This window comes from Urocitellus parryii, chromosome 8, assembly GCF_045843805.1.
Source record: "Urocitellus parryii isolate mUroPar1 chromosome 8, mUroPar1.hap1, whole genome shotgun sequence".
In the NCBI taxonomy this organism is placed as follows: domain Eukaryota; kingdom Metazoa; phylum Chordata; class Mammalia; order Rodentia; family Sciuridae; genus Urocitellus; species Urocitellus parryii.
Window position 1 is genome coordinate 70,280,582 of NC_135538.1, and position 13,759 is coordinate 70,294,340.

Here is a 13,759-nt window from a genome sequence, read left to right on the forward strand (position 1 = left end):
CACGTCATGGAGATCTGAACCTCAATATCTGAAGACTTCCATTTGGCTCTTTTCCTTTCTTGCATGAGAACTCTCTATAATTGTTTATAAAACTGTTGGTAAAAACTAATTGTGTAGATCCAATTGTTTATATCATGACTTTGAAACCCATTTGAAGACAATAATTTGAATTTGAAAAGTATATAAAGAGCTATCAAATCCTACCTATTAGCCTATAATTAGTGTTAAATTTCTAAAAACCCAGAGTATTAAAGTGAAATACATATATTGGCAAGTTTTTTTTGTAAGTTAATTTTGCCAGATTAGAACAGTATAGATGCATGTATGTAATGGATATGGTTTAATGTTAGAAAGATTTTAACATGTTTTACTTCAATCTGAACATTCATTTAAATGTCTTGTATATATGTAAAATAAAGAACAATAGAATAAATACATATCACCTCATCGTTTGGCTTGATAAATATTTGGCTACAAATATTGTTTGAGCTTCCCGCTCCTGAATTTACCACTCTCTTATTTTGTTCTTTATTATTCTCTTGATTTTTGTCAGTTATACAACTGACAAAAACAAAAATCTGCACTCTCTTTTCCATATAGCTTAACTTGGCTTCACAGTCTGTATTGGAAGGACTCAATGCTTGTTTTGATCATCGAGGAGAAATCTTTGTGCCTGAGTTAGGAATGAGCTTTCAAGTACAGCATGAAAAGACGAAGATTTTTGGGTGTCAGAATCCTTTTAGACAAGGAGGTGGGAGGAAGGGCTTACCCAGGTCTTTCCTGAATAGATTCACTCAGGTAAGATTCACTATTACTTAGAAATCAAAGGTTGATAAGACTGCTGGTAAGTAGCAGTTAGAATGTTTGACTGTACAAATGAAAGACAGTTTACTGATCGGTTTCTTATCTTTATGTGATGAATATTAATGTGACTGTTTCCCATCATCACTTCTCTTCAGGTTTTTTTGTTTTGTTTTGCTTTGGTTTTTGGTACTAGGGATTGAATCCAAAGGCATTTTACCACTGAACTGTACTCCTGGTCTCTTTTTTGAGATAAGGTTTCACTGAGTTTGCCGAGGCTGATTGCAGACTTGTGATCCTCCTTCCTCGGCCTGCAGAGATGCTTGGATTACAGGCTTGCATGCCAGCACACCTGGCCTCTCTGCTACTTTGAATCATTTTGTCCTATTACCTGGATAACTTGTTGTCTTGTCATTTGGTGGAGAGTAAGGTCACTGTAATCTTCAGGATTCTGTTACTGCACTCAGGGTTGGAAACCTGTCTGACCTTTTCAAGTGTCTGTGTGTCTATTAATACATTTAAACAAATTTTATAATGAAAGTAATGTATTTTAAATAAAGAAAGAACAGACATCTGCCATGAATAATAAAAAGCCACTATCCCCAGTTCATCATTATTAACATTCTAATTTTTAAAAAATATTTGGTTTTTAGTTGTGATTAAACACAGTACATTTATTTTATGTGGTACTGAGGATCGAACCCAGTGCTTTGCATGTACTAGGCAAGCGTTCTACCACTGAGCCATAACCCTAGCCCCTAACATTCTAATTTCTCTTGCCTTTAATCCTATTTGCAAAGGGGTATGCATATATATTGTATCTATGTATATTATGTATGTGTAAGAGTATATATGTATATGTATACATATACAAGTTATTTGTTTTAACAGCTATTTTGCAGAGTTTGGCTAATTTAGAGGTTTGGAAATACCTCTAGATGTTAGCTTTTCTTAATGTCCGTGTCCCTTGATGATTAAGAATTTGCTAAATATCTTAACATTTTATTAAGGAAAGTTCTCGTGCATATTGAAAAGCTGAACAGATTTTGTAATGTACATTCTTAACACCCAACATCCAGAATTAGAATTCTGAAAGCATTTTAAAAATTGCATGTTTTGCCTTTGAATTTACTAGCACAGAGCTTAAAAACAAAATGTCTGTTTCTCTATATTTGAAAATTTGATTATTAAAATGCAATAATAGAAATTCCTAAAGCTGAAATTTATAGAATTGTATGTATCTGAAATGTAGATATGATTATATATATATTTAATATATATGAGTTAAATATTTAGTATTAAATAAAGACTTCACATAACGTGATCTGTCATAGTTTGTAAAGAGAAACTGGCAGTCCTTTATGTTACGTTTTGGATTCTATAGGTCTTTGTGGATCCCCTTACAGCAGTTGACATGGAGTTTATTGCCAGTACTTTGTTCCCAGCCATTGACAGAAATATTGTTAAAAAAATGGTAGCTTTCAACAACCAAGTAAGTACCTACTTGTATTAATCTGTGTTTCCTGGCTATATTTGAACCAGCATTTTTTCAATATTGGATTCTACCAAAATCACCAATCTCTCAAAATAAATGATAAAATTCTACAAGTTTGAGGGTGATGGTAAATCAGTTCTGTATTGTAAATGCCAATATTAATGCCTTTAGGATATTTCTGGCATTTGGAAGTCTGGGTTTAGGAGAAGGAAGCATCTGAATCAAAGCTGTTAATGTATTTAATTTCTACTTCAGATCACAGATTCATTTCTAGTATTTAATACATTTGATGGTACTTAATGCAATACTGGATATGTTTCTCAATAAGGATATTTTATTTATAGATTGATCTCGAAGTGACTGTTGAAAAGAAATGGGGGCAAAAAGGAGGACCCTGGGAATTCAACCTCCGGGACCTTTTCCGTTGGTGTCAGTTGATGCTCGTTGATCAATCCCCTGGCTGTTATGATCCTGGTCAGCATGTGTTTTTAATCTATGGTCAAAGAATGAGAAGCAGGGAAGACAAGGAGAAGGTGAGTTTCATACTTTGTTTCTTCCTGAGAGTTGATTTCATCTTAAGACAAAAAAAAGTGTATTTATGCTAATAATACCAAACCTAGTAAACTACTTGGAAATTTAGAAGTTGTGGAAACAGACAAAACATTCGCTTATCAAAATAGTTTGCTTTGGAGGACACAGTTTGCTTGTTCTTTCAAATCCCGTGGTCACAAATCTGAAAACAGGATTATCCTTTAGTAATAAAAACCTAGTTTTTCAACATCTTTCCTGGAAAAAAGGTGAGAAGCAGGAGAAGACAGCTGATGCCCAGCAGAAAGTTTAAATAGATGTCAAGAGAAGATATTCTGTATTTAAATGAAAAGAAAAATACTGTTAATAAATAAAATATAGCACAATTCTCAGATTAGGGATCTGTAGCTATGTATGCTTTTTGAGGGGCAGGGGAAGGGATGAGTCCCACTATGTTGCTCTGGCTGATTTCAAACTCTTGGGATCAAGTGATCCTCCCCCCTCAGCCTTCCGTGTAACTAAGACCATGCCACTGTGTTCAGCCTGTGCTGGTTTTGATTTGTGGCATTTAAAGTCCTGTCTTACTGAACGCTCACAATAGCTATAGGCAGAAAGTGCTGACATGACTTCCTACAGGTCAGGATCCAAGGCGGCATGGCATGGAATCTCACATATAGCAGAGCCAGCCCTCTTGGCCTTCTCTACTTTGTCTGCTGTTGCTTTCTGCTAAACCCCACTGTTTAAAAACAAATGATCTATGCAGAACTCCATGTGTTAGAGAGCAGTAACATCCTGGTGGAAGCATGAAGATGTTGGTAGCTGATAGCACATGTATCTATCACCCCTTTCATTCTGCCCAAATCCTCTTATGTGGTATTCAGAGCCCAACCAAATGCTTACTACTCATTTATTACCTACAAGTGGCTTTCAGTCATTGGATTAGAAGAAAATGTTCAGCTGGGTTTTTTTTTTTTAACACTTTTATTGATAAATAATTTACATACTATGACCTAGTATTTTAATTTATTTACTTATGTATTAGTTGTACAGGTTAATCTTCTTAATTTGACAGTTAACATTTGATATCTAAAATGCTACAAAATCTGAAACTTTTAGCATTGATAGGCTACCACAAATGGAAAATTTCAGGATATGTGTTTTAAGGTACATTTGAAACATAAGTGAATATTCTGTGTAGACTTGAGTCCCATCCCTAAGATGTCTTTATGTTGCCAAAAGCTCAGTCCTTGTCCCCAGTGCCAATTCAATAAGGAGGATATGGTTTTGAGAGGAAAAAAAAATGATTATTGCTTTGCTAGCAAAGGAAAAACACAGAGGAATCCTGTCTCAGAGACTGTGATTCTACCCATAAGTAGGAACAGGGAACTTTTGTAGAGGTGATTCAAAGGCTATATTCCACATGTTCTTTGATGGAGTTATAATGTCATTTCTGAGAAGTTCTGGTGCCATCTCCAAAGTCTGGTTTACTTCATTCCTAAATCTGCTTTTTACAATGGGGAAGAAAGGTAATTCTATTTCCCCTGAGATTAGAGAGTAGAGAGATTAGGGAGGAGCAGGAAGAGAGGAAGAGAAAGAAACATGTCCATTTAAAAAAAAAAAAAAAAGTGTAGCTGCAGAGCAGCAAGGATTATATTCAAAGTATAGAGTAGAGGGGCTGGGGATGTGGCTCAAGCGGTAGCACGCTCACCTGGCATGCGTGCGGCTGGGGTTCGATCCTAGCACCACATACAAAGATGTTATCTGCTGAAAACTAAAAATAAATAAATAAATATTTTTTAAAAAAGTATAGAGTAGAAAATTATTATAATTATGTGTATAGAAATATTCCAGAATGCAATAAAAAAAAAAAAGGAAATTGTGACTACTTCTGGTCCCAAGCATTTTGGATAATGATACTCAAACCTATAGCATGTTAATTATAACCATGATATCAACCAATGTTTTTGTGATTTATGATAGTCAGATGGTATGTCACTGTGGTGTGTGGAAGGTTTCTGTACTCCTCTAACCAAATAGGTGTTTTCTGAGGATAGAGAACATTAGGAAAAATAAATAGAAAGAGGCTGTTAAAATTGGGAGGGCCCAAGCGAATTAAATGTATTTTTTTTCCAAAATAAACCAGCTAGATTGTGAATTTGTAATTTTAACCCTCTGGCAGAACATTAGGGAGAGGAGATTATGTGCTTTAGAAACACATTTTTCTTCACCACTCCTTTTATTTATTTTAAAGATACCCATAAAGTAAATAGTTAATAGGAAGGTTTTTAACAGCCTTTCTATTAGGGAAGAGATAACTAAATAACTGGTTAGAAGAATAACTTTGATTGTCACATCTACATAAGTATCTAGAGTGATTACGTGGTATTTTTGAAGTTAGACTGGCTTAGATTTTTAAACCCCATTATTTCTATCTATAAAATGGAAATAACTCTTGCATGGCTATAAAGACCAGAAGTAATCTGTCAAACAACCTAATATATAATATGGTGTCTGATATACAGTTGGTGGTCAGTAAATAGTTATTCTTTATAATCTTTGTATTATTATTCTCTTCTACTGTCTTTTTAGATATTACCTTGAAGGATGAAATCAGGTTTTTTGTCTCTAGATTTGTGGTCTATGCTTCATTTTAATTTTTGGTACATTCTCACTAGATTCTCAGATAGTTTGGTGTTATGTGATTACTGTGTACTTGAACTCAAGTTTACTTTTATTTGAGAGAATTAAGTAAATTCAGTCAATGCTTTTTAAAAATATTTTTAAGACATTAATGGGCCATTATTTTATTCATTTATTCTTTAGTTTTTAAATTTTTTATTTGTAATTGGACACAATACCTTTATTTTATTTATTTATTTTTATATGGTGCTGAGAATCAAACCCTGTGCATTACACATGCTAAGCAAGTGCTCTACCACTGAGCCACAACCCCAGCCCCAGTCTGTGCTTTTCTGTAAGACAATATTCAAAAGGCTAAGGAAAGTGTGGCTCATGTTCTCTGAATATAGTGACTCTAATCACTAGGCTTTTTTCCCTAGAAATATTCCAGAAGGTGTGCATAAGAATTTGGTAGAGTGGTTTGTATCTTGATTGAATCATCTTTTTACTTTAGGTCATTGCTGTGTTCAAGGATGTGTTTGGTTCAAATTCTAACCCATACACAGGAACCAGACTATTTCATATCACTCCCTATGAAGTTCAGGTGAGGAGATAAAGATAACCCTCTACTCTTTTACAATTTTCTATGGTTTCTCTATTCCCACTACCATGTTTGCTTGTGATATGTCATTGGCATGTTTTTTCAGCTGGGCTACTCAGTCCTTTCCCGTGGCAGCTATGCTCCTCACCCATCTCGCCGGCCCCTTTCACTTCTGCACCAGTCATTCCAGTCCCTGGAGTCCATCATGAAATGTGTTCAGATGAGCTGGATGGTCATCCTTGTGGGGCCAGCCTCTGTTGGCAAGACCAGCCTGGTCCAGCTTTTGGCACAACTTACTGGCCACACATTAAAGATCATGGCAATGAACAGTGCAATGGATACTACTGAGCTTCTGGGTGGATTTGAGCAGGTAACTTGTCTACCTTCACATTGTGAGGTAAATGATAAAGCCCTGTGGATTGATTAAGAGTCTTCTGTGTTAGTGGTATCTACAGATAACAGTATCCTCTGACTCTGGCCAGTGCCTGTGATGATGAGTTCCTATGTTCTGGAAATTGCAGGTTGATCTCATACGACCTTGGAGGGAGCTGCTGGAGAAAGTGGAGGGTACTTTAAGGGCATTATTACGGGATAGCCTTCTTATTAGTGCCGAGGATGCAGAAGTAGTGCTGCGTGCATGGAGCCATTTCCTTTTGACTTACAAACCCAAGTGTCTTGGAGAAGATGGTCAAGGCATCACAGTGGAAATTGTCAATAAACTGGAAGCGGTATTGCTTCTTATGCAGAGACTCAATAATAAAATCAACTCATACTCTAAGGCAGGTATGTATATTTGGATGTGTATATCATACACTTGGCATTACCCATATTGTATCCATTTATGGGAATATAATGGTGAATGTCATGCCCATATTTTTAATGAATTAACAATCAAAACTTCCTAGAAATTATAATGAAGCTGAGGTAACATATTATAGATTGATGATCCTAAAAAAGCAAACAGGAAAATGATTGCCTTATCAAGCTTTATGGCTCATTTTGTATATATTAAGTTATAATGCTTAATTAGTTGCATGTGAAGTTTTTATTTTTTGATTTTTGGGGTTTTTTTTTACATACTAGTAATTTCTCAAAGTAAGCATTTTAAATTGAAAGAATATGGATTGATAGGGTATGTATGTTTACATAAGAGGAAAAATATCATTTCTGCATGATTAACATGGAAACTTTAATCGTTCCTTTTGTAGTGGTACTTTTTCAAAAGGTGATGAGAATGCACTAAGGGAGACTTAAATATAGAGGCCTATGAGTTGGTTTGTTTGTCATTAGATTGTCATCCTTTATTTCTAAAGACTGCTTGAAACTGAAGAGTTGATCGTCAGGGATACAGAAATCAAACTTTTCACTTCTAGCTCTCTAATATAGTATAAAAGGGTATGATTTCACTGTTGAGTGATTTCTTGATTCAAGGCCACTATTTGAACTGGAAAAATCTTTACCTATTTACTTAAATTAATTATTGAAGGATATTTGATGGAGTCACATCACTTAATATATTTTTAAAATATGAATATTGTAAAATTCAGCACAGATATGAATTTATATTGATTATTACATATTATACTGAAAAAACATATATAAAGTGTGTGTGTGTATACACACACATACACTTTTAATCCTTGACAAAATGTTATAGAAAAGATTACCTCCAAATCATAAATGAAGAAAAGAATGCTCATTAAAGTTAAATAATCAAACTGCTTAGGTTTTGAATCCAAGTTTTTGCACTATAAAGCTGTGAATTTAGTGATGTATTATTTCTTTCATAAGTCAATTTAAAATTAGATCTAGGATTAGGATGAGTTTTCATAGCATATTTTCAGTATTTTTAAAAATTCATGTTGATTTATCAATTTCTTAGGGGATATTAATAGAGTGAAAAAGCTGCATCTAAAATAGTTGATCTTTTTTATTTTTGGTTAAAAATATTTTTCTCCATTTTTAACTATATTTTTTTAATGTATCTTTTATGTGCATGTATGGTACTGGGGAATGAACCCAGGGCTACACTACCGCAGAGCTATACTCCCAGTCCCTCTTTAGAAAAATTTATTTTGAGACTAGATTTGCTCAGGCTGACTTCAAACTTGTTGTCCTCTTGTCTCATCCTCCCAAGTTACTGGGATTTAGGCATGTGCCATGATGGCCAGCTACATCTTAATGTTTCTGTGATGAACCTTTATGGCTTTTAAAATATAGTTCTCATTATGTTTATAATTTTATTTTAAATCCCTTTGCATAATGAGCATATTTCTAATTGCTGTATTGATGTCTTTATTTGATTTATGGGTGTGTTCTATTTACTGCTTTTCTTCTCTTTCTGGGCCTTATTTTCATTGTTCTTTGTATGTATAGTAGTTTTGATTATATGCCAGACATTGTGAATTTAAGATGCTGAATTCTGCATTTTGTTGCTGTCTTTAAAGATTCTTGGGCTTTTCTTGGTGTCAGTTGCTTAAGGATCATTTTGATCTATTCGGAATTGCTTTTAAGTTTTTTAAAGGTAGGGGCTAGGGTGGCCTTTCCTCTAGTGTTGGGTCACCCCACTGCTGAGGCCTGTACCTGCAGCATCTCAGTGAATATCCTGTATATTTGCTGGGGCCTCTACTTTGGTTGTTGAAGTTGATTGATACTCAACCTGTGTGAACTCTGGGAATTGTTCAGATCACATCTCTCCAGTAATTGTCCTTTTCTTAGATTTTTTGCTCATCTTTATAGAGCTTTATCCTTTGCATGTGTATGCATTTAGTTATTTAGTCAAAAAGGCCCTTATTGGACATGGCTCAGGGTTACCATCTTGGTAAGAGGCAAAGCAGCAGCTGCTCCTGTCAGGAGGGCATCGGGTCCAGAGAAGCCATGGACCTGGCCCTGTCAGTGGAGCCAGAGCACGGGTATGCACACCACCTTCCTCACCATGGTGCTGTTGGCAGCAGCAGTCTGCACAAAATTAGGAAAGGCTATTGTTTCTCAACAGTTTGTGGAAATGACCCAAACTTGGCTTGAAGCAGGTTTCCCAAAGCTCATGAACACTGGAAAACAGCATATGTTTGTTGAAATGGAGAGTGTAACAAATGCCTATCATCCTATGGAGAAAGTATACATGGTACTAATAATCTCTACCAAAAACAGCAACAATTTAGAAGATTTGGAAACCCTAAGGCTCTTCTCAAGTGTGATTCCTGAGTATTGCTGAGCCTTAGAGGAGAATGAGATATCTGAGCACTGTTTTGATTTGATTTTGCTTTTGATGGAATTGTTGCCCTGGGATACCAGGAGAATGTTAACCTGGCACAGATCAGAACCTTCACAGAAATGGATTCTCATGAGGAGAAAGTGTTCAGAGCAGTCTGAGAGACTCAAGAACGTGAAGCTAAGGTTGAGATGCAGCATAAAGCAAAAGAATTACCACACGCCTGAAGAGATGCAGAGAGAGACGGGGAAAAAAACACTGGGATTTGGTATCTGCAGTATCTAGAGGCAGCACAGCTGCCATGATCACAGAAACCATCATTGAAACTGATAAACCAAAAGTGGCACCTGCACCAGCCAAGCCTTCAGGCCCTAGCAAGGCTTTGAAGCTTGGAGCCAACGGAAAGGAAATAGATAACTTTGTGGACAAATTGATATCTGAAAGTAAAACTATCATGTCCTCTAATACAGGCAAATATACCTTTGAAGCAGCCAAAGTACATGCTTCACCTATTAAAATGGAACGTGTGTATATGAAGATTGAAGAAAAGATTACACTAACCTGTGTTTGGGTTACAGAATATGGAATTGCATGGCATGATCATGCTTAGGATCTAAGATGACAAACTTGGCCAAATTTGTCTTCATTTGGAAAATGAAGATAAGAAAGGGGTACACCTGCAGACCCATCCAAATGTGGATAAAAAACTTTTTGCCTCAGAGTCTCTAATTGCCTTAAAGAATCCAGAGAAGTCATTTCCAGTCAATAGTGTTGTAGGATTGCTAAAATGGAGACTACAGACCACAGAGGAATCTTTTATTCCACTGAAAATTAATTGCTGGTCCTCAGAGAGTAGAAATGGCTGTGATGTCAAGATAGAATATGAGCTACAGGAAGATAATTTAGAACTGAAAGATGTAGTTATCACCGTCCCACTTCCATCAATTGTTGGCACACCAGTGATTGATGAGATCATGGGGCGTATCGACATGATAGCCGATGGAATACCTTGGAGTCGTGCCTGCCAGTGATTGATGCCAAAAATACGAATGACAGCCTGGAGTTTAGCATTGCTGGGCAACCCAATGACTTCTTCCCCGTTTAAGTTTTTTTCATCTCCAAAAAAATTTACTGTAACATACAGGTTACCAAAGTGACCCAGGTAGATGCAAACAGCCCAGTCAGGTTTTCCAGAGTCTACTTTCCTAGTGGATAAGTATGAAATCCTATAATACCACGAAGAAAGAGCCAGAAAGGAAAATTTTCAAATTTATAAAGAAGAAGCCAAAAGTGGCTGAAGAATTTTTCCAGATTTACAAGCCATTGGAGACCCTTTTTTCTGAATTAGTGCACATTCTCTGCGCTCAAGGACCCTAACTCACCCTCAGTGTTTCAGTGTCATGGAGACATTCTTTGACAAAAACATGACAAACATTAAAGAAAAGGCTGCTGATTTCTTTGGCAGATTTTACTGGCCAGCAGGAAAGCATTCTCTCCAGAGAATACCCCCTGTAAATACCTACTCTGCCTTCACCTAAGTTGCTCCTTTATTTTAATCCCTAAATATAGTTATATTTCATACTTTGTTTTTAAAAAGTTTTCTCTGTGGAAGATTTTAATCTTTCATACTCCTTTCCTTTACCATTAGTTTTTCTTTCTGTTCAGCCAATCAAGCACTGGGATCATCTGTACATAGGCATTATAATATGGCACTCCAAGAACAAAAATTATCTAACCCACCGATTTTTTTTGACAATACAGGTGAACTATTTAAAGGGTATGGAGTCTAGAAATTAAAGGAAAAGGTTGTTTTCTGTCAATTCATCCCTGTACCATTTGCCAAGTTGTTTTCCTTTTAAAGGCCTGTCTTTCCTACTTGTGTCAATATTAAAGATAGCTGAGATGCAGTTTTAGATGGTGCAGTCCCCTCTCAGGATATCTAGGAGAAGAACAGTTATGTTCAGTAAGAAATTTCACATCTACATGTAATGTCTGCTCCTAGTGCAACCCAAGCTTCCAGATCTCTACATTTTGGGTACTTGAGCCAAAATGGCCTTTGGAATGCATTCACATTCCTCAACTTCACCACCTCCTTCTTCCTGATTGCTCTTTCATCAGTCTTCTCCTTGCTAGCAGAAAAGAGGTTATGATTTTGGAGGCTGTGGGTTCAGTGATACTTTTTGCCAGTCCCCCATTTAGCCCTGAACTATCAGAGAAACTCCATCTCCACCACTGAAGTTGTAGTGTTTCAAGAGGCAGTTGATTATATTGGTTGTGTAGGGATTATTCTTGTGTACTGTATTTCCTTGCAGCCAACCTAGCATTTTCCACCAGCCAGTCTATCCCTGTCTCTTGAAATCTTTCCTCCCCCTAAACCTTTTGAGTGTCATCATATAATGATTATTTCTCAGCTCCATTTCACCCATTACATTTTCAATGGAGAACAGCCAGCCTATCTTTGGCCTTTAACCCAGTATTGCACTTGGTAGGGTAGGGGTCTAGTGGCTGCAGGCCCTGGCAGTGGGAAGAGGCAGGTGACTGTAGATGACCTCCTGCTCTTTGTAGCTGTTTGGAGACCACTGTTCCCTCTGAACATCCAGCCCTCCATGCAAAGAGTGTACTGTATGTGAAGCAAAGCAGTCACAAATGGCTGTGACTGGAATTGCTTGCCAAAGAAATTTCTGGCCTTTCCCTTTCCCCTAAATGCATCTGGGAAGAATCCTTATCTCTAGCTTGGTCTCCACATGAGGTTTTTCTGAGGAAGGGGACTAGGACAAGAAGTCTTATAGTTAAGTAGGCAAGAAATCGTATTAATCCATTTTTGAGAGTTGCTTGTCTATATGATTTTTAAAAAGTCAAGTTTAATTTCACTTTTGGGGTAATAATTAAAATGTGAGACATTTTGTAACCCTGTAAAATACATAGGTAATATAACATTCCAATGTACACAAAGAAAGTAAATTTTTTAATCAAATAAAGAGTATTATAAAATGAAAAAAAAAAAAAAAAGGCCCTTATTTAGATTTTTGGAGTTCTTTATCTGAGTAGGTCCCTCCTCTCATATATTCTTCTCATTCTAGTTACCTTGGTCTGTCCTCAACTTATTGAAGCCTAGCATTTATGAGGCCCTGGTGGGTTCAATCCCCAGCACAAACAACTTCCAGGCAGAAATCCAGGGCAATTATATGGCTTAACCTTATCTTTTTTTTTTTCTTTTTTCCCTCAGATATCACAGTTCTGTGCTGCATGTGTTTTCCAATGTCTAAAAGCAGTTGCTTTCCATATTTTCCCCAGTTTTCAAGTTTTTTATAGTGGGAGCTTAAGTTTTAAGTATGTTCATAGCTTGAATTAGGAATCCAACATACATTATCTTGTGGTATGAAAATGGATCATAACATAATATAAAAAAAAAATCAGTTGAAAATTTTCCAGGAAGGGGCTGTTTAAACTATGGAGGATTTGGCAAATAAATACCAGTTGCTATTATAATTGCATGGTATGCTTATTATAAAGGAAGTCCAGTTTAATGACTTTAGTTGCACTTTACCAACTTAAAGTGTTTTCATATAGTAGTATCATATAGCAGTAAGTTAGAGAGCTTATCCTCTTTCTGCCATTTGAGAGATTATGGCTAAAGAAAAATTATTTTCCTTTCTATCACCCACAGTCAACTTTGAGTATGTAGCCACTAATTCAGAAAACCACTAAAGTTTCTATCACAAACGTAATTTTCTTACTTATGAAATCCTATTTGTTATTCTGTTAAGAATCATTAAAAAAAACTGAGATTGAACCTAGGGCATGGCATATGATAGGCAAGTTCCGTTACTAAGCTACATCCCTAGTTCAATCTTTCTTTTAATAAATTCTTAGTTTTGAAGGTTGTTTTTCTGTTTTTGTTTTGCTTTGGTTTGAAAGTAGTGTGCATGTTGATCTTGTCTTTGATATTTCAGAGTTTGCCAAACTTGTGGAAGATTTCCGAAGTTTTGGGGTGAAGCTTATGCAGTCAACCAGTGGCCATAGCCATGGCACATTTGAATGGGTTGACAGCATATTAGTTCGGGCCCTGAAGTCTGGAGACTGGCTTCTAATGGACAATGTTAACTTCTGCAAGTAAGAACCTTATCCCCAATCATGAGTAGGCCTGATTGAAACTTGAGATAGAAAGCAAGATGGAATCTATATTTTTGATCCATTGTTTTTCTTAACTAGCAAATGCAGTTTCAGCCATATTTCGTAAACTTCCCCATGGCAAACAGTAGTATTTGATCATTAAATACCTGAAGTAAAGATTAACAAAATTAAATTGCTTTTCCACATAACAATTCTTTTGAGTTGAGCCTTTTTTTTTTTTTTTTTTTTTTTTTTTGGTACCAGGGATTTAATCTAGGGGCATTTAACCACTGAGCCACATTTTCAACCCTTTTTATTTTTTGAGATAGGGTCTCCATAAGTTGCTGAAGCTGGCTTAGAACTTGACATCCTCCTGCCTCAGCCTCTGGGA

The 13,759-nt window shown here is 36.2% G+C and overlaps 1 protein-coding gene and 1 pseudogene across 2 annotated transcripts in view; both read left to right on the forward strand.

Annotated features, from left to right (window-relative positions):
- Mdn1 (midasin AAA ATPase 1) overlaps nucleotides 1-13,759 on the forward strand; it is a 142,639-nt gene that overhangs the window by 68,184 nt on the left and 60,696 nt on the right. For both annotated transcript variants that reach the window (XM_077801619.1, XM_077801620.1), the window contains exons 38-44: nucleotides 601-798; nucleotides 2,186-2,293; nucleotides 2,641-2,829; nucleotides 5,958-6,047; nucleotides 6,151-6,414; nucleotides 6,566-6,827; nucleotides 13,209-13,368. In XM_077801619.1, the coding sequence (XP_077657745.1) occupies nucleotides 601-798; nucleotides 2,186-2,293; nucleotides 2,641-2,829; nucleotides 5,958-6,047; nucleotides 6,151-6,414; nucleotides 6,566-6,827; nucleotides 13,209-13,368 (1,271 nt within the window). The remainder of the gene's footprint in view (nucleotides 1-600; nucleotides 799-2,185; nucleotides 2,294-2,640; nucleotides 2,830-5,957; nucleotides 6,048-6,150; nucleotides 6,415-6,565; nucleotides 6,828-13,208; nucleotides 13,369-13,759) is intronic.
- On the forward strand, nucleotides 8,980-10,487 carry LOC144256700 (coatomer subunit delta pseudogene; annotated as a pseudogene).